We start from the raw sequence: 21326 nt of genomic DNA, 5'->3' as shown, positions 1-21326 counted from the left end.
ATCTCATAGGATCTAGGAGTTTCGTAGATTTAAAACTTAAATTCTTTTTTCGTTTTTCGTGGTGGAAATTAGTGAATCGTCATTCACTTACCTTCAAATATTCTGCGATTTGGGTTACGGCATCGCTCTCCCGAGTTGTAGAATATTGTGTTGGGTCCTAGCCTTAGTATCTCATTTGGTTGATTTACTAAGGACTCAATCAATCAACTAACTTGAATTCGTTTTCTCCCGTTTTATAGATGTCAAAGTTTGACAACTATGGTCTTCTCAAATCCCGTGGAACAAGCATTCCACATGAAGATGATGTTGGATAAGGTGTCTAAGTCCATAACTTATTTGGTACATACTTGACCCGACCCGGCATGGTCCATTTGGGTTGCATCTCATCCAAACTATTTATGGATAATTTTATGAGAGTTATACACATATGTTTATTAATATATTGTAAGTTATAATATATTAATATGATGTTATTTAATTAGTCTTTGTCTTAAATTAATTATGAATTAATTTAGAGATTAAAAGGAAGACTAATTAAATTGTGGGCTATTGTTTTATATGGTGTGGGCTAATACTCATTAGTTAATGGGCTCGGCTTATATGGAAGTCCATGGATGATCCATGGAGCTTTTAACCCATGGATCCTTGGGAAAGGAAAAGTCATGGGTTATTAGGGTTTCACCCTAATCATGTACACTATATAAGAATGCTTATGTTGCATGAAATGGCCACTAGAGTGACTAGTGTTACTAGAGTATGTGTGTTTGTGTGTGACCGATTTTATAAGTGTATATACACTCTCTCAAAGTTTTCATGAGTTTGTGGTGATTTGTGATTCCATTTGAGGCATTCACACTATTGGTGCTTCGCCCTCAAACTCCTTAGGAATTGAACTCATCATCAAAAGGTATGTAATCTCATCTAATTATTTTATGTTTAAAAGTACCCCATGGCATGTTAGATAGGTTATGAACCTTGGAAAATTATTATTTTGCATGTATTTAGACAAACATAGATCCAAGGTTTATTAGGGTTGCATGCACACTTAGGAAGTGTTAGATTACTCAAAACCCAACAGTGGTATCAGAGCCTGGGCTTGCTTGTTTGAATACTTGATGCAAATTGCTGAAAATCGAAGATTTTATGCTGTCTGCACAGCTGACTCGCCGAGTCCAAGGCAAAACTCATCCAACTCGGCGAGTTGGTTCATGCACTCGACGAGTTGGACCCCCAGACAGCATATCTTCGAGTTTTGGTGCTGGAATTGGTCTAGATTCATTACCTTAAACTGTTTTGGACTCATAAAACCTATTTTTGATGTGGTAATGATGATGGTGGACAAATTTCAAAGTTATAATCAAAATTCCATGATTTTATGTGTTCATATAATTCTTGAAATTTTGATGATCATGTTCATGTTCTTATGAATTTAGAAGATGATAGGAATTATTTGCTGAATTGTTTAGAATTAATTCTTGATCATTTATGTGTTTTAATGGAGTCCATAATTTGTCCTCAAGTTATGGATATCCAAAGGTCACTTTTATTTAACACACACTTAAAACACATAAGTTACATGAAAATGAAGAGTCTTCATTTTTTATGAACCTTTAATTCATAAGTTATGAAATGAAAAGTTTTGGATGGTTACAAAAGATGAAGAGTCTTGTCCTTAAGTTATGGAGGTTCAAGAGTCACTTCATTAATAAATATATAAATAAAGTGTAACCTTAATTAATTCCATAAGTTATAAAATAAAGAAAAAGTAATTCTTTTATTAGTTTAAAGTCTTCCATAACTTGTCCTCAAGTTATGGAACTTGAAGAGTTTTTGGATTAAAACTACTTTAAACACATAAGTTATGGAATTAATTAGTTTTGAATAGTTTCAAAACTTGCCCTCAAGTTTTGGAATTTGGAAAAGTTTCACACACTTTAATAAACTTTAATTCCAACACTTAGAATTTTAAAAGTTAAAATTCAACATTGATACTATTTATAACATTAATGGTTAATTATTATATATATATATATATATATATATATATATATATATATATATGTATAAGAACAAGTCGTTTTACCGTTAGTAGGCCTCATTCACGAAGCCGGTCTATAAGGTGGGTATAAGGTTGTTGCCTATAAAATGGCGACTTAATGGGTGTCCACTCTCACCCACCGCTTGCTTGATCGGTGGAGGGTCGTTAGCCGAACGGGTAGGACGATGACTTTAAATTCTCATTAAAAGTACAATGAATATTATAAAGTAACTAAATATTTTTTATTTAATTCCCAATCTTAGTTACTTTAGGAAAAATGTGAATTTGGTGCTAGCCCATGGAATTCACACTTTGTACCTTACCAAGTCGTTGGTGGAGCGTGTGTGGTTAACCGGCACACTAACTTGGACTAGTAAGGATCACGAAGGGTGACTTAATGTTTGTCATAGATCAATGGAGCGTGTGTGGTTAATCGGCACATTGATTAGGTGATAATATTAAGGGTACCAAGTGAATTGGTATGGTTATTCACACCTTGTTTTGTGATCCTCGGCATCCCAGTCACAAAATTTGAGAGGGCACACTCGAGATTGAAACATGCCATTGAAAAGTTCAATGAATCTCAAAAGATCTAGGAATTTCAAATCCAATTAAAAACCTAATAAATTATTTTGTTTTTCATGGTGGAAATTGGTGAATCGTCATTCGCCTACCTTCAAATATTTTATAGCTTGGATTACGGCATCCCTCTTCCAAATTATAAAATATTGTGTTGGGTCCTAGCCTTAATATTTCATATTGGGTGTTATGTTAAGGACTTTGAATCAACTAACTTGATTTTCTCCCATTATAGATGTCTGATTCAGACAACTATGATCTTCCCAAATCTCTTGAAGATGGTGTCCCTCAACATCATGCTTCACTTCCTCCACCTCCTCCAATTATTCTCCCTCACCCACAAGTTCTTGAAAAGTTTAAAGTCACTCAATCCCTATTGGCAAGCATAGTCTATGTGTGCTCACATCTTGGAGATAAAGTCACATATTGACAAGCCGGGAGAGTTGGGTGTCAAAGTCCCGTGAAAGTTGGGTGTCAATAAGCATTGTTTTTCTGAAAGTTAAGATGTTTATGAATACATGTCGAAGCTAGTGGGAGCATAAGTGTTATGTTTTATAGTAATCATCATGATAGTGGGAGCATAAAAGTTATGATTGTATGATTATTAAGGAAAGTATTGCAAGGTTAGCAATATTAATTATAGAAAACAAGAGTCATACTTTGCAAAGTCGCAATAGTTGTAAAGTTGTTTTGCTATAATTAAGGGAGAGAATATTATGCTTCATTTCAAATCTAAAAGTTTAGGTTGAGAAATGTTAATAAATTTAGTCAAAGCTACATAGTGTGTTCTTAGAATTTCGATTATGATTACGACATTCCTCTTCACAATTCGAATTTTGAGAACATAGCAAATAAAACATTATGCGTCGTGTCCCATACGCTTCGGGTATAGGATCAATTGCAAATGCTTTAATGTTTGACCATTCTAAAATTTTCCAAATGTCAAGTGCATTTAGAGGGAAAAGGGACTAGAATTGGTTTTGACTAAAATAATTAAACAACTATCAAAGGACAATCCAAAGTTCGACGAGGATTGGTCGCTTGTGAGTAGTTGGAAGTATAGTATTGGAAAATCATGGAAATGTTTCCATATTGGATGGACTATATCGACATCATTACGAATAGATAAGATTCTATTAAGAATGAGTTGTCATATGGAACATATGGAAGTGTGTCCATATTGGGAATTGAATATTGAGAAATCTATGACTAGATTAGAAACTTCTATGCAAAAGGATGTTCCAAGAAAGTACTTTAAGTGAGAGACATCACATCTATGGAATTGTTTTGTAACAATCTCCGATAGAAGACTTTGTAATATCATTGGCAATAGTCTTTGTGACTTTGGTGCAGTGACATTACGAAAGGATAAGTTGCATAGAATGTTAGAATCTAGCATATTCTATAAGTAGCAAGAATTTGATATTCTTTCACTTATGAAAAGGATTTGGAGTTGTGAAATGAGAATGATTGGAAATGTGTTCAATGTGATCTATTTCACAAAGTAAGAACCATAGGTAAACATTGTGTGCATGCTAGGAGCATGGGACAGGTGTTGTAATTCAAGTAAGAAGTCGATTACCCGAAACTACAAATAATGAGTAATCAATATGGTGATAAATAAAAGGTGTTTTATTTATGCTCAAAGGGTTGAGGCCATATGGGATTAGTATTATTCTTGTGTTTCACATTTGCATGTTTTGACTTCCAGAATAATTGAGTTTATTAAGAATAATCGAATTATTCAAACGGGCCACAGTCGTTCATATGTTGGAAGTAGATATGAATGAAGACTGTCGTGAATTGGTGTGTGGATTGTCTAAAAGAGTATTAGACATAAGCAAATGTTTGCTGCAACGTTCATGAGTGCTTATGAATGTGATTTGAGCATTGGATTAAACCCACGCTCACTTAGATCACTCCATGAATTGTATCACAAGTGATTGGTGAGACGATAACATCTTATATTCTTGAAACCGAGATGTGTGAGTTGTATCTTGCGAATCGGTTGCACATTGATAATATGTAAACGCACTAGTAACTTGGTGTTATTAAACATATTGTTGTGTGTGATTCGGTGCGTGAGTGCAAGCAAGCATTGTATCAAAGTTTATCCGTTCCTTTTGTTCAAAGTAGGATAAAAGCGATATCTTTGGGCCCCTCGATGGTTTAGTGACGACAAACGTAAATGCTCGGCCGGGCTAGGGCTAATTTGATTTGTTCAATTAGTCAGTCGTCATAAATCGGGAATCGAGATATAGTACAAAGAGAATGATTTGAAATCATATCTCATATGATATCTAGAATGGAGGAATATATGATCCCTTATCTAAGGACACGCGTATCTGATAGGATCAGAGTTGACAGTGGCTTTGGAAAGCTACGATTGCAGATCAGGATCTGAAGTCATACGCATAATAGTTATTAGACTTATCCAAGTGGGAGACTGTTGGATTAGTGTCTAAGTCCATAACTATTTTGGTATGTACTTGACCCGATGGTGCATGGTCCTTTTGGGTTGCCTTCACCAAAGCAACTTGATAAGATGAATTATGGAGAGAAAGGATTAAATATGATTTATTAATATATTATGGGAATAATATATTAAAGGAGAAATCATATTGTTTAATTAATATTAGTCAATAATTAATTGGTAATTAGTTTTGTGACTAAAAGAGATTAATTAAACTTAAGGGACTGGAATTGTAATTATAGGATAATTGCAATTTGGGCCATGGATTGCCTTGAATCAAGAGGTGGACGAATTCTATGGGGAAACCCATAAGGAAATCGTCCATGGGCTTGATTAAAGGAGTCTATGGGTTGCTTAGGGCTTAAGCAACCAAATTAGGGTTTCCTTGTTAGATAACCCTAATAGCCTCACTATATAAAGACCCCTTATGCCTCAAAAACGTAAAAGAAGCAACCTTCTAGGGTTTTCACACGGTTTTGGCAGCCTCCATCCTCTCTCCTCTTCATCCTCTTGCTTGTGGTGTTTGTAAGCCATTAGAGGAGTGACACTTGTGACTCTAAGCCTTCCAAAGTCAATTCAAGGAGGAATTGAGATTGTTATTGCTACATAACAATCAAGGTAATATCATAAACCTAATTATATGTTTATATTGATTTCCATATGCTAGAATTAGGGTTTATAGTCTTGGATTCAAAGCATGTACAATAGAGAAACCTAGATCCAAGCATTAGGGTTTGTATGAGCACATAGGATGTCTTATGACCAAAACCCATCAAAAATATCATGTGACATACATATAGTTTCCATGGGCTCCCCCATGGTCTTTACCTAGAGTGTCATGGGCTCCCCCCATGGTCTGATATCCAAGTGTCATGAGTTCCCCCATGGTCTTCCATGCAAGTATCACAGAGACAACTAGCATTCCACATAACAAGTAATGGGCCGATATTGGTGCCTTCGACCCATGGATATAGTAAGAAGACTCACCTCACACTGTTGAATCAAATAGAAAATGTATGGCTGCTGGCTGACAGATCCCCAAACTATCAAAGTCAAAACAACACCCAATCAACAATTGGTTTCAAAGGGAAGTACCCAACTTGATCGCACTGCATCCCCTGGAGATTATTCTGTAATGATTATTTATGATTTTACTCTGATGTTTTGAGAATACTTTTACTTGATTGTCTTTTGGAATAATGAGTGAATGGTTTTAACTTAATTAAAAATGAATTTTTTACTCGGTATTTTTGGGACGTTACAGTTATTGTCTAGTACCATCATATATTTCGATGGCTCGTAACCTAGTATTGTGTGGGGTTTCTTGGGACAACACAACCTATCCTTTCTATCATGCCTAGGAAGTAACAGTCAAGCATGTTTTCTTTAAATGGTCTTACTCGGTTTAGTTGTGGAGTTGGATGAGCACATGGAGTTTGATGCTCTCGCCCCCTCCCTCAAGTAGAGATGCTTTGTTACAGGTAATTAATGCCACAACTCAAGGAAAGAAGAGAAAGAAACTTTGTTTGGTGCTTATTTATATAGTGATTTGGGCGATTTGGAAGGTCCGCAACAATTTAGTGTTTAAGAAAATTATAAGTTCTTCCTTAAAGACGACGAATGATATCCAATTATTAGCGTATAATTGTATTACACATCGATCTTTGTTCATCCTTGTTAATTGGTTTGATTGGCGTAACTCATTGTTTAATACTTGTATTATGTAACTTTGGTCTAGCTTCTTGTTGGTTCTTTTTTCAATGCAGCCATTGTTCCAATAACATCAACAACAACAACAAAAATCTAATTTATACGTACTCCTAAATCCTTACATTTTCAATGTTAAAGAATCAATTAAAAATATTTGACCATTAAAATAACAGCTAAAAACAAATAGATTATAATAGATTAAGAAAAATTTAATATTTTTCTACTTTTCTTTCTAATTATCTTATTACTAATGATAACAAATGTTTTAGAGTATTATTAATTTTATTAAAATATAACATTTGTCACCATTTCATATGAATATAATATAAAGATAAATAGGAAAAAACGATAAAAAAATATATTTAATTTCTCATAGATAAATATTCAACATCCTGTCTTATATTAGAAAAAATGTTCAATTTTTCCAATCGAATATAACTGTTTTCAAACACACATTGATGGACAACGACGTATTAAAACATGTTTTCTAACATTATGGGCATATTTCTTTACTTTCTTTTTCCTTTTTTTTCTTTCTTTATGGACCCAAGAAACATTGTTAAACTACGTATGATATTAATATTTTTAATCTTAATCAACAAATTTTCCTTAGCAATTGCATCCTAGAAAATATTGCAACGCTTAGTTTAATGTTAAACATAGTTCTACGTGAAATAAACATTGCATCTTCTGGCGTACACATGTATATAACATACATTCTATATATGGAAAGAAATTTTACCAAATACATTTTTTTTTGTCTTTGGTGTCTTCTTTGAAAAATAAATTAAAGTCTAACTATTTATATTTGATATATCTGCGTTTAATAGCTGCCGATAAAAAATTTTTACCATGTACGTAAGAGCATGTTATATGAAACTCTAAAACTATAAAAACGCAAAAGATTTATATAAAAAAGATAGAGGTGATCTCAAAGGGCAGAGAGTGACAGTAGAAAGTGGGAGTTCCCATTGAAGAACCATTTGTACGGGTTTTTTTCTTTTCTTTCTTTTCTTTTCTTTTCTACTTTTACTTTTTCATTCCTCTGTTTTCTTTTTTCTTACTTTGACAGTAAATAACCCACAATATCAATATGACCTTTTCTTCTTTTGGGGTAATCCACTCTAACCATCCACCCATACCCCTAAATGGTCCAATTCAAGCATGCTACTTTATGCTTTCCTGACTTGTACCTTACACTGCATCACTCCATCCATCCACTTATTTGTTCTTATGAAAAGGGTGGTGTGTTTCACCTTACCATAACATTGTTTGGTGTTGCATTTCAAGGAGACACCAAGTCTTTTTAAGTCATTTCCAAATTGGTGGGATATATACATGGCGATACCAGCATTTATTGTTGGGGGCAATTTTTGAACCTTTTCAAAAACATAAAGGATTTTAGAGTAAAATTAAAATTAATTGGAGCATTTATATATAAAAACTTTTAGAGATTGGGTGCATGTGCCCACCACTCCTTAAGTCATAAACTCTTGTGTCCGCGGATGGATATATACGTATTTACAGTAAAATTAAAATAATTGGAGTATTTATATGTAAAAAATGTTAGCCATTGGGGGCATGTGCCCCACTCCTAAGTCCTTAAGTTATAAACTTTTGAGTAAACTACACGAATGGTCCCTATGGTTTGGGGTAATTTGCGTGCTTGGTCCCTAACTTATTTTTTTAACTCGTAAAGTCCCTATTGTTTGTTTTTGTTACGCGCTTGATCCCTACTGTTTGTTTTTGTTACACGATTGGTCTCTCTCTTACCTAAAAATACTATTATTTAAATAGGAAAAAATTGTGTGATAGGTAAGGTACGGTGAGGGGGGGTTGGGATCGGGGTGTACTTATTTAAAAAAATTTAAAAATCAAGGGCAAAATAGTTTTTTTAGGTAAAAGAGGGACCAAACGTGTAACAAAAACAAACAGTAGGGATCTTCTATGTTAAAAAAATAAATTAGGTACCAAACACGCAAATTACCCTAAAGGGACCATTCACATAATTTACTCTAAACTCTTGTGTCCGTCAATGGATATATATATATATATATATATATATATATATATATATATATATATATATATATATATATATATATATATATATTAGAATTAAAAATAATTTAAGTATTTATATGTAAATATGTTAGCCATGGGGGCACGTGCCCCCGCTCCTAATTCCTTAATTCATAAACATTTGCGTCCATCAAAATATATAGACAAAACTGTAAATTTGGTCCTTGTGGTTTGCAAAATTCTTTAAATATGGTCCAAAAAGTTTTCGGCTGGCACAGAATGTCCAAAATCAAGGTTTTTCTGGGTTTTTGGTCCTAAACTTAACAAAAATTTGTATTTTTGGTCCATGGAGCACTTGAATTGACTGTTTTACCCTTTAAATTTCTTTTTATAAATTTTGTTGTATTTTTTTATATTTTTATTGAGAAATTAAATTGATTCTTATTTTGTTATGCCTACAAGTGTTCCTATCCGATAAAATTATGACAAGTGTCATCATTCAAAAAAATTTAACTAACTCATTAAGGCTATATTAGGAATATATCAAAAAAAAATTTAATTGAATGGTGATTTGTCATAATTTTAGTGGGTGAGAATAATTGTAGGCATAAAATGTAGGAGGTAATTTAATTTCTCATTTTTATTTTATAAATATTAATGCAAAAAAGGAATTAAGTTGGCTCACCCCATCTCTCTCTACCCACCCCACCGGAGCCCTCCCCCTTTCTCTCTCCTCCTCCTATCTCTTTCTTTCACTCTCTCTCACTTACTCTCTCTCTCTCTCCAAATGGAGGGGCTAGATGTCTTTAATGGCTCAAACTTAGGTGGATTAGGGCTTCTCATGCCTTTGGTTATTTCTTGATCAGGCAAAGGAACAAAAAACGATCGAACGACCGCATCAAGAAGGAAGCGTGGAGGCAAACGCGATTTGGATCTGGTGGCTGCTGATCTTTCGTCAAGACCTCCAGTGGTTATCTCGGTGGTGTCGGATGAAGGTGGCACCGGCAATGGAGAGGAAAGAAGTGGTGGTGGTCGGAATAACAATAGCAGCAACAAGTGGTGGCAGCGGGTGGTGGTGGATGGCTTGCGATGGCAGCTCCGCTGCCTCTTCTTGCTATCATCCAGAAGCACGTGACGATGAAAGGAAAGGGGGAAGCAACAACTGTTTGATGAGAGAGGAAAGGTTTGGGTGGAGGGTTGTTCGATGAAAACAATGGGTGCTTGGCTGATTCAGTCGATAGAATGAAAGGAGCATGATTGGTCAAGTGCAAAGATGGAGAAAGCATATCTTGTTCCCGTCTTCATTTGATTTGGAATGAAAGGAGCATGATTGAAATAAGGGAAGAACGAATGGAAGGAAACAATCGGGGTGGATCGATCGTTATTCACAGGAAGAGGGGGGATGCCATGGTGGTCTGCTAGTTAGGGTGGAAACAGCAGCTTTGGCTGTTTGCTGCTGCTGCTTCTTTCTTTTTCTTTTTTTTTTTATTATAAAATAAGAAATGAGAGAGAGAGAGAGAGAGGGTATCGGTAAGGGTGGAGTGGAGGTCTATCCTTTTTGTTTTTTATTTTTATTTCATAAAGTATTAAAATAAATAAGAAAAGAAAATACAAAACTGAAATTAAAAGGGTAAATAGGTACTTTTAAATTTTTTTAGACCAAAAACACAGAAAAACCTTGATTTTGGACCTTCTGTACAAGCTGGAAACCTTTTGGATCTCATCCAAAAAATTTTGCAAACCACAATGACCAAATTTGCAGTTTTGTTATCATATATACATTGTAATTGTCTAATGTTCTTATAATTCAACTTCTAACTTGATTTACTTCCAAAAAATTTATAAATTTCACATTTATCTGCATCTTACATAATTTTCATTTTCAACTATCATATATATAGCCTAGTACGTGTTCGGCAAAGAGATGTGGTGTAAAAAGAAGATAATAGTGAAATTTAGAAAAGTTTGAAAGTAAATCAAGTTAGGGGTTGAAGTTTAAGAATATTATAATGAATATATCAAAGAAAGCTTATATACCCTTAAGGGTATATTCACTTTTCCTATATATATATATATATATATATATATATATATATATATATATATATATATATATATATATGTATATATATATATATATATATATATATATATATATATATATATATATATATATGGAAAAGTGAGTATACCTTACAGCAGGACATAAGCTTAGATATCTGATATATAAAACCGTGTCGTTTCCTTTATCTTTTTATTTTATAGACATCGAGTTTCTGATTAACCACACAAACATCGTTTTTGTTTTATTTCTCAGATTCAAAGAGGAACATATTCATGATCTTCACCCGTCCACGGCGATGGTTCCTGGGAATGGGTTCACCAAAAACCCCAAAACAAACCTCGCATCGTCGTCCGTTTCGCAAGCCTTCACAATCGAAATCCAGATATTTTCAGCCACATTTAAAAATCGATTATTGATTAGTATCGTAAGCAATGATGCAAAAGACTCAACGTTGGGTCTAAAATTAGATCTGTGACAAAGTATTGAAAAAAGAAAGATTTGCATGTGGCTTCAAGTTGGTTCGAAGAATCTTTCAATCGGGCCTCACTATTTCAAGAATTTGTGTACTCTTTAACATCTATCGATCTTGTTGCTTGCTTGTCCAACAAATTCATCATTTGCTTCGGTTTCAACCATTATGGCCTGCACAAGACCACGATCCATGTTTTTAAATAAAAGATTAACACCATTTTTTTACTATTAGTAAAGATTGAATCATTATACTTAAAAATCACAATGAGAACGAAGAATATACAAAAATTAATTACATTGGATATTTACCTTTTAGAAAACTCAAAACAACCAACAATATGGAGCTCTAAAAAACAGCAATGTCCAGCTCTAAAAAAACAGCAATCTCCAGCTCTAAAATCTCTGAACAAATAAGACTAAGCAACAAATTTCAAAATCCGGAAACAGCAATATCCAAGATTAAAATTCTGAAAACATGAAAAATGAAATCCCAAAATTAAAATTTTGAAATCAGTAAACAACAAAGCCTTGGCAATTGTTTTTTTTTTTTCAAAAAGCAAATCCTTATTTACTAGGAATCCGATTTCAAGATTTACCGTAAACAGAGTATTTGTAGTTTTTGAAGGATGTCGATTTCATGAAGCAATTTCTTCAATTTGATTTCTTGAACCAATCCTTTGAAATCCGAATTCTTTAAGAATACCACAAAATCCAATTATGTGAATTATGTTTCTTCAATTAGAAGTCATATGACAAAATCCAATTCAATTCTCGAACCTTTTCTGTTTCGTGATTTATTAGGAATCTGATTTCAAGCAGCAAAGTCGTATGGTAACCGTTTTTTCAAAACGATGATGATCACAGCAACAATCGAAAAAGAAGGAAGATAAGATATCTATTTTCATAAAAATAAGGAAACAAATTGGAACGTATTGTTCTTTTTCCAGGAAATAACATTTTTCTTTTTCTTCAAATAAAATAATTAACCAAAACTACGTAGTTTTGACAATTAGGTACCTAAGCTTATGTTTTGTTGTAAGGTATACTCACTTTTCCATATCTATATATATATATATATATATATATATATATATATATATATATATATATATATATATATAGAGAGAGAGAGAGAGAGAGAGGAATGAGTTCTATGGAAAACAAATAACTAGGGCAACATCTATCGGAACTAATAATCAAATGACACGTGTCCATTTCTTTCTTCACAACTAATGTACTGTGGAAGTGATGTGTTGTCATTTTTCATTGGTTCAAATATGTGTTGCCCTAATCATTCATTTTCCATATAACCCTTCCCTATATATATATATATATATATATATATATATATATATATATATATATATATATATATATATATATATATATATATATATATGTGTGTGTGTGTGTGCGCGTGCTTTTTCAATATTTCTCAAAACCAGCACAACAATGAGAGTCTAATATCAGCGTTTAAAAAAATCGCAACTTGTCAATATACAAAAAAAAAACATAAATATGCATGTATGCATATTTAGATTTGCATATATGTATATTTTCCTCAAAAAAATTGTCAAATCTTTTTTTAACATTGATCCCTCTTAGATATAACATTTGATGAATACTGGTAGTTTTGGTTTTAAAAAATGATGAGTAAATTATGAGTTTTCGAGTTCTCACAAATTTTTAAGTTCTGAAAAGAATTTTTTTCTATATGTGTGTATGTTCGTGTGTGTGTGTGTGTGTATATATATATATATATATATATATATATATATATATATATATATATATATTGAGAAATATTGTTAAACTTTCATTTTTATATAATTTGGTGCTAAAGCTTTGTATTTATGTATTTTTAATTTATTATTTGTATGATAGATTATATAGTTAGTATTTGTTACATGTGATGATATATTGCTTTTAAATTGATATTAGTCTATGATTCAATAAATTCCATCAATGTTTAGAACATTTTAAAATTTAGTATTTTGGTCTTTAAAAATTTAATAAAATGGTTATTTTAATAATACGATAACTAATTACAAAAAAAAATGTATTGGTTATTATTATCTAATAGTTAAAATAGGGTCAGTTTATATTAACAATATCAAATTACAAACGTCAATATATAACGATGGAAGACAGGCGAGTAACAAGTTGTGTCGTTAGCCCTTTCTGGATAGCGAAACTAATTCATTTGAAGACAACATCTGTAGATACAGAGAACATGACATTACTATAGAATGATTCGTTGGACTCTAATATTATAATTCATAAAGTTATTATAATAAAGGATATGTCAAATTTATTAAAAAAAATGATAAATAAGAATTATTTTGAAAGTTTATATTAACTTGCAAACAAAATCACAACACAATCTACAATGCATGAGCATAGCATGTACTTTTTTCTGCTGCCAGAAGAAAAAAGAAACAAGACTTGAAGAAACTCTTCCCATCATTAGTGCTTGTTTCTTTCACCTCTGTGACAGCACTACCACCCCCACTTTTATTTCTTTGAACCAACTACCAAAACCAACCCACCACCTTTCTCCAATTACAACAGAGTTAGTATTGTAAAAACAACATGTTGACATTTTCTTTTGATTGCTATTTTACAATTATACACAACAACAATAAACCCTTCCCTGGTATTTTATTACCAATTTCAATGGGTAAACTGATTTTCTATCTGGATGTCAGTATAGTGTGGCATCTGACATGACAAAACTTCAAATTATATCCAGTGTGACACCTCAATGTATAAGAACATTTAGATGAATTTATGAGTATTAATTTTTGTCATTTTTCTGTTCATCTAAATGTTTTTCCAGGGAATGTATTAGGTTGTAGGGATGCTTTGAGAATCGATTTTGGTTTTTGATTTGAATAATCGATTTCTTCTAGAGGATGTGTGGAAGAACACAAAGTAATCAAAACGCAAAATTTATTCAAATGTTTTTAGATTTTAAATGTTGGCATATTAGATATGGTATATGAAGTTGGTCTATATTGGATGGAAACCCTAGTTCAAATCAACATCGATGGTATAATGGAAAGCCGAATTGAAGTTTATTTAAATACTTGGAAACAATCAGAACGATCCCAAGAACAAGTTAAGAAAACGTTGTAGTCTTCATTCCATAATTAGAATAATTGTTTTCTTATACAAGTAATAGAAGACTAAATTATTGTTTTCTTATGAAAACTCAAGAAAATGTCAATATGTTGTTGTGTATAATTGAAAATGTCAATATGTTCTCATTACAGTTTTTTGAAATTTATAACGACATAATCTTTTTAATTTCATATAGGCGTTTTTTTTTGGACATTTGAAAACATCAATTTAACCAAAATCAAAATATATAACAGATCCTGGCTTTTTTAGTTTTGGAATATTTACATAGCAACTATGCTTGAATGACTTGTACTTTATGCAATGAGAGCCGTAACAATGTCATCCTTAAAAAGAATAGAATCCTTTCTAAAGATAGATATTCAGATTATGTTCCATTCCAGTGTCCAATAGGATCAAAAAGAAAGCATCTAAACTTTATGTTACCAAAAGAAACTACAAGTCTCCAGATATAACATAGCATTTGGCATTTGACATGTTTAATAAATTAGGACCACCAACGAAATTCATATATATCTATATATGCATATGTTAATTCATTCCTCTTTGTAAAGGTCCCGAAAGCATTAAATTACTATACAACAAGGTACACAAAAGCTCAATTATTTGTTTCAGCAGTCACACCTAAAAACACCAAAAGTAAATTCACATTCATGACTCCACTGACTCATTTCATTTGGTGGTCTCTCATTAAAGTTACAAATTTTCTTGGTACAATTTTTTTTAACCTTACTCTTTTGGCCCCACTTTCAGGTTTCCATTTCTGCATATAACTGACATGAAAGAACAAGGGGGAAATGAAATCAAAATGAAATGTACGTAATAAATTATTTCATTACATAACTTAGTTTTGAGACAGATTTTTTTTGTTTTGTATAATTTTTATTTTATTATGTGCTGCTTGTACTAATCCTTCTGGAAAAAAGATAACACCAGATCCGTATGTACAGAGAAAAGTTGCGTCTCCACAAAAAGCTGCAACAAACAAATATATAAATAAATAAAGTAAGCTTATATACCTTCGTTTTCTTAATAACAGTAACAAGATTTTTTATATAAAAAATGCACCTTCATAAAAGGTCGATCACGACTAGGAAACGAGTCGATGAAACTTTCTTTTAAAAGCAAAGATACCTGGGGTCAAATTATTTACTTTTTAGATATATAGAAAATAATGTGCGAGTAAAATAAATAAATAAACATATAAATACCTTATCGTCATTTGATTGAACATTTGTAATTGTGTGAGAACGTAAGTTAGAGCAAAGAGAATCCAAGTGAGATCGTAATACTGTTAGGAATCCCTTTGCAGCTTCCACCTGTGTATTCATTTCAATTTTATAAATAAATAAATAAGTTTCATCAATATTTATATAAAAAAAAAGGTAATACCTGAACATTAGTGCAATCATGAACAGGTCTTCTTTTCCCTAAATAATTTTCACCCACAAGCTGAGCATGGTATGGACTTAATGCTGCAAATAACTCCTTGTGTCGAGGTAAATTTGGTACTGAAACTGATTTAACCTAATTAAACCCAAAAACAAAATAACAGATAAATACGAGTATGTTTTCAATTATGTTCTATTTTTGTGAAAAAGGTAAATACGAGTGAAACAAACACTTACTTGATTTTTGTTTGCATCAACAAAAATAACATTTGCTAACTTGGATTGTACTTCAGCAGTTTTGTGCTTCACACCAACCTGTTTAGCATATTATAAAACACTAGTAATCTTTTTTACAAAAAAAAAAAATAAAAAATAACAAAAACTTACAACAAATGGAACAGGTGCATCCAAGAAGTCCACCATGTCATTTGGCAAGACCTGAAGTAAAATGGATAAACTTTTATTAAAACTAAAAAGTTAAAACAGGATTAATACTTGTATAAACATATGATAAAGCTATTACCGGCATTAAAAAACTTTGCCAGTGGTAGGGACGAATGAGGGGTATAATTGACAAAACTAAAGCAGATAATATTCCCTGTATACATTATTCAACAGATTCAAGTAAGAAAAACTTAAAACACTATAATATGCCATTCATTTACATTATTACATACCAAATTTGAGCATACAAACACAATTTGCTTTTCTAGCAATGCACCCACAAATATTGTCAACACCTGTACATTGTAGAAAATAAAAGAAACTGAAAAACTTATAAATGTACAATGAAGATTTTAATAAAATTGTATAAATACATGTTCAAGACGCAAGGAGCCACACAAGCATGCAATTGCCCAAACTGATAAAGCAGTTGCTTCTTCTTCCACTGCAAGTGCACTGTGAGCCTATAATAATATATCAACAAAAACTTGATTATTTTTATATATCTAAAACAGAAGCAGATACATGTAAAAAATAAATAAATAAACCTCTGCTAATTCAAAACTTGTGGTGCATGACATCAAATCAATAGTTGAGCCTGCAATATGTAACACTGTTTCATCTGGTCTATGAAATTCCAAAGGATGAAGATGATCCAGAGGATGGAATGTAACTGTTGACCCTCTTGTAGGGAGGCTTAATCGGTAATATTCACATATTATTTGTAAGGATCCATGATTATTTTCCTGCATATATATTTCATAATTTGGGATTAAATCAGTATTAGCCAATATATTACTATATATCTCTTGTCACCAAAAGTAATCAGGAATAGGATTCCATGTATATCTCGTTTGTACTCTTTCTTTAAAGGAACAAGAGAATCCTTATTCCACAAAATGTAACACACAGAAAAGAGAATCTTTAACAAGAAGAGGTCAACAGGAAAGTCAAAGAAGAAAATACCTTGGCCCAATCAAGAATCTCATCATGTTCGCTATCTTCTTGGCTAGAGAAAGATGTTTCCTCCATTTCTGCTGAATCAAGCTCACTCCTGAAGTTTCTATCTTCACTAGGCGACCCTTGTAAACTGCATTAATTAAGTTTAATCTATTAAAACAATATTTCTTGTATTCCAAATATCAACAATTTATAAAATACCTCGATGAAGATTCAGAGCTATCATATTGTTGATAACGTAGAAGAGGCAAAATTGCATTTGGTATCTGCCTTTGAGATGGCTGATCATTGTTGACTATATCATAAACAGAAGCATCACAAACTTCAGAAACTGCTTCAGCCTTATCATCATCTATAACTAGGGTTTCAGTGATGGAATTGTGTAGAGTCTCTCTGTTTCCATTCAGCAATAACTTATCTCCATGTTCAGCTGAAATAGAAATACCACTTGTTTTGTCTTCTTCTTCTTCTTCTGAATATACTTTCTTCTCATGCTCATGCACATCACAAGACTCAAGATCTAAGCCACTGATACTTTCTCTCAACCGCTCCAACCTTTCTTCAGTGGAAATGCTAAAAAAAATACATATAACATGATATTAATGGAATGTAGAAATTAGAAAATACAAGGAAAGATGACTTTTTATCAGTTTATATATGAGAAACCTATTCAACACGCCAAAATGAAGATCAAAAAATGGAAGCCTTGAAAGAATGCAGTAACAGCGACGAGTTGTTAAGATGCGTCGGCTGGAAGAAGGGCGAAATTGTCCATCTGACAAACTGGAAATTAATGTAGAAGGTTTTTGAACCAATTCATCAGCTACTAAACAGCAACCATAAAGAATTGAATCATCTGCACCCTATGTAATATTAAAGCTCAGAACCCAATAACAAAAGTATCCCAAAACTAACCAAAAAAAAGAGAAAATAGTTAGAGGGAAATGTGTGGATTACCTGCAACCTGAATACAAAGGAGAGGTCACTCTGTTTAAGGTGTTCCTGAAAAAACCATTAGCATGTTAACATACAGCATTTCAAGATAACAGAGTTTCAGGGTTCAGATGTTTATGAACCTGTCCAAGAAGTATTTCATTCAGTTCACTCATAGAAGGAGTTCTTTCAACAGCATTAACCTGTAATTACAAGTAGCAACATTTAAGAGTTGAGACATAAATGTTCAGTAAGGTAAATAAGAAACTGCTGTTGCAAAACCAAACCTCCACTCCACCAGGAAAGCAGAATGAAAGGAGGTCCCTGTATTTTAATGGCAGCTGTTTATCGGGAGGGTATACAAACAGAACCTGAAAGGAATGTATATATATATATATATATATATATATATATATATATATATATATATATAACTAAATCACATATTCTAGAAGAATGAAAGAAAGTTAATATAAACTATTTGTGTGGGGTAGAGGGCAAAACCTGAGGGTCAAGATTTTCTACAGTGGACACTGGTTGATGTTGACCATTGACTTGAGAATTTCTGCCAAAGTACTGCCTCTCAAGTGATTGAATATCACAGTCTGGATGAAGTCCAACCACTACAAAGCTCTCAAACAGCCTTGATGGTTCTTTCAATATCCTGCGATGCTGAAATTTTTTTGAAATTATAAACATTCATGATGGAGAAGGATAACAATGTCAATAGCATCTGCAACAACAACAAAAAGAATGAAAGATTTGTGAACAAAGAAAATACCAGGGACTGTAATTGGAAGCTTGCCCATTGACGCTTTTGGGTAGTTAATACTTCTGGGTTGTAACTTCTTTTCTCTTCAGTAGGATGAGATAGACCTTTCAGTACTTTGAAAACTTGATTCTGAAGCTTTTGGAGATGGCCACCACTGTCATCTTTTGATGAGTATAAAACTGATGGTCTTGAAGAAGGAGCAGCACTAGCTGCTGCTGCTGCAGCCATAAAAGCTCTGGTAACATCTTCAGTAGTCTGCATGAAGAATGAAGCGCCCCAACCTGGGCTATATGACTCTTCATTCTTTTCCATCAATGTAATCAATCCCCTTTGTCAAATGGACAAGAATGAAGTATACAAGAATCTGGAATTAAGTAAAAGGAACTTGTCAAAAAGAAAATTCTGATTGGAGAAGATCTGAAGAACATGGAAACAGAGAGATTTCAAATCATGACGAACAACTCTTCATGAAACTAGCCATTGCTATACAAACTATTCAAGAATCGAAGCGTAAAAGTAAGGAAGAAAGCAGAGAGTGATGTCATGTAATTACTTTGCTCCAGAATTCTGGACTCACAAAACTTCACTCGAACTATCACCATTACTCCTATTTTAGCATAAATTTCACAAATTAAAAACTACCGTTCTTCTTTTCTGTAAATTATTAACACGATAGCGCCAAAACATGGAGGAGGAGAACTAAAGGGAGAGTGAAAACTCGTATATTATTGTTGCCGCTTCAGATTAATAAACCTTCCTCTAATTTAGTAAAAACTGCGAAGTTGCCCTTTGTGCAATAACTAATACATGAAAACGTAAAAACCCCAAATTTTACAAGAGACTTCCAGTAAAGTTTGACAGATAGATTTAAGTAACCTTAAACATGTAGAAACATATGATACTTATACGGAAAAAAAAATCGCTTTCACGTTAATTAATACTAAGATTTAAGCAAGAAATTTTGATTAGGGACGATGACGAAAACAAAAATTATTTTCAATAAACTACAAGGAACAAGTGGTACCACACGAAAGAAGTTCGAACTAACGGAAAGATGCGATGTATTTATGCAATCACACGACGCGATTGCGCAGTAAGCGAATAAACTCACCTGTAAATTCGGTTTGCTTACAGAAGATACATGTAAGAGTCTGAAGATGTGTGTATCTCTTTCTCTGTATTTCACACAGACAAAAGAGAAAGATGGTGGGATGAAGAGGACAGGACGGTTTCTTCAGGCGGCCATAACAAAGGGAGAGAATGAAGCTCTGGGTAACAGTCAGGAAAACGACGATCAAGAAGAAAACAAATTACGCTATAAAATCTGAAAATTAATTTAAAATTAATATTTTGGATACAATCTATACTCTATAGAATAAGTCTTTTACTCAAGGGTGCATCATGCGTTTACGAAGAAAGGATAAACTATTCGTAAGTTGCAAAATCTGCAACAAGTTAACTCAAAAATTGCTAATTAGGTTCTCTTTTTTTTTCATTATAAAAACCCATAAAGCGTTAGAAGAAAATTATATTATGAATAAAAATTAAAATAGGAGAACAATATGTAAGGGTCGTTTGATAGTGTTAGTAATTAGGGTAAATTACATCAATCGTTAAATTATATTATGAATAAAAATTAAAATAGGTGAACAATATGTAAGGGTCGTTTGATAGTGTTAGTAATTAGGATAAATTACATCAATCGTCTCTCGTGCATACGTTAGAAAACGTATTTAGTCCTTATTTTCAAAAATTAACTCGGATCGTCCCTCATTTGTTTAAAAGTTGCACAATTCGTCCTTCCAAGCATAAAAAGACTATTTTACCCTTATTTATTTCTTTTTTGATTTGTTTATTAATTATTAACTATTAATCTATTAAATGAAATGGTTTAATTAAATATATGGTTCTTTCACCATTTCCATTGACCAGCACAACCATCACTACCGTCGAGTACAAGCACCACCAGCGGGGTTCGATTTTTTATGTTTGCCAGAAGAAGCCACCAGCTCCAATACTCCGGCGAGTGGAAGTCATCTCTGACAACACTCTCAAGACTCTCTTGTACCCCTTTCTATTTCAGATCTCCAACTTTTCTGGTGAATCTAGACGGAAAAGGAAGAATACATCGGCAAACCCCAAATTGAAAAGGAAGAACTTTTTCGGTGTAGCCCTAAATCATAGTCGACATATGAAGTGTCAAAAACAAACCCCAAATAGCCGATGTATCTCTTCATCCTCTCTGATGTACATTTGGAAGAGTCATAGTGACCACCATCGTAAAAATACATAACCACCATCGTGAAAATACATAACCACTACCTCAT

General features: G+C 32.7%; 1 protein-coding gene across 2 annotated transcripts; it reads right to left on the bottom strand.

Moving 5' to 3' along the window:
- Positions 1-15139: 15139 nt before the first annotated feature.
- On the bottom strand, positions 15140-20334 carry LOC145066510 (uncharacterized). Of its 2 annotated transcripts, XM_079013788.1 has the most exons (19): positions 20111-20331; positions 19009-19363; positions 18732-18899; positions 18515-18598; positions 18371-18430; positions 18252-18296; positions 17961-18157; positions 17496-17867; positions 17301-17424; positions 16883-17080; positions 16709-16798; positions 16568-16630; positions 16414-16488; positions 16278-16328; positions 16128-16205; positions 15892-16026; positions 15711-15818; positions 15568-15633; positions 15140-15474 (listed from the first exon to the last, which is right to left on the bottom strand). In XM_079013788.1, exons 2-19 carry the CDS (start codon positions 19309-19311, stop codon positions 15406-15408), a joined length of 2286 nt encoding a protein of 761 aa, XP_078869914.1. In that variant the 5' UTR covers positions 19312-19363; positions 20111-20331; the 3' UTR covers positions 15140-15405. The 2 variants fall into 2 exon arrangements, 1 of the variants encoding a protein (XP_078869914.1); XR_013688774.1 differs by lacking the exons at positions 15140-15474; positions 15568-15633; positions 15711-15818 and having other exon boundaries at positions 15960-16026; positions 16418-16488; positions 20111-20334.
- Between the last annotated feature and the right edge of the window lie 992 nt (positions 20335-21326).

Source organism: Lactuca serriola, chromosome 8 (assembly GCF_051521515.1).
Source record: "Lactuca serriola cultivar US96UC23 chromosome 8, Lser_US96UC23_V15, whole genome shotgun sequence".
In the NCBI taxonomy this organism is placed as follows: domain Eukaryota; kingdom Viridiplantae; phylum Streptophyta; class Magnoliopsida; order Asterales; family Asteraceae; genus Lactuca; species Lactuca serriola.
This window is presented reverse-complemented; position numbering and strand designations above follow the sequence as displayed.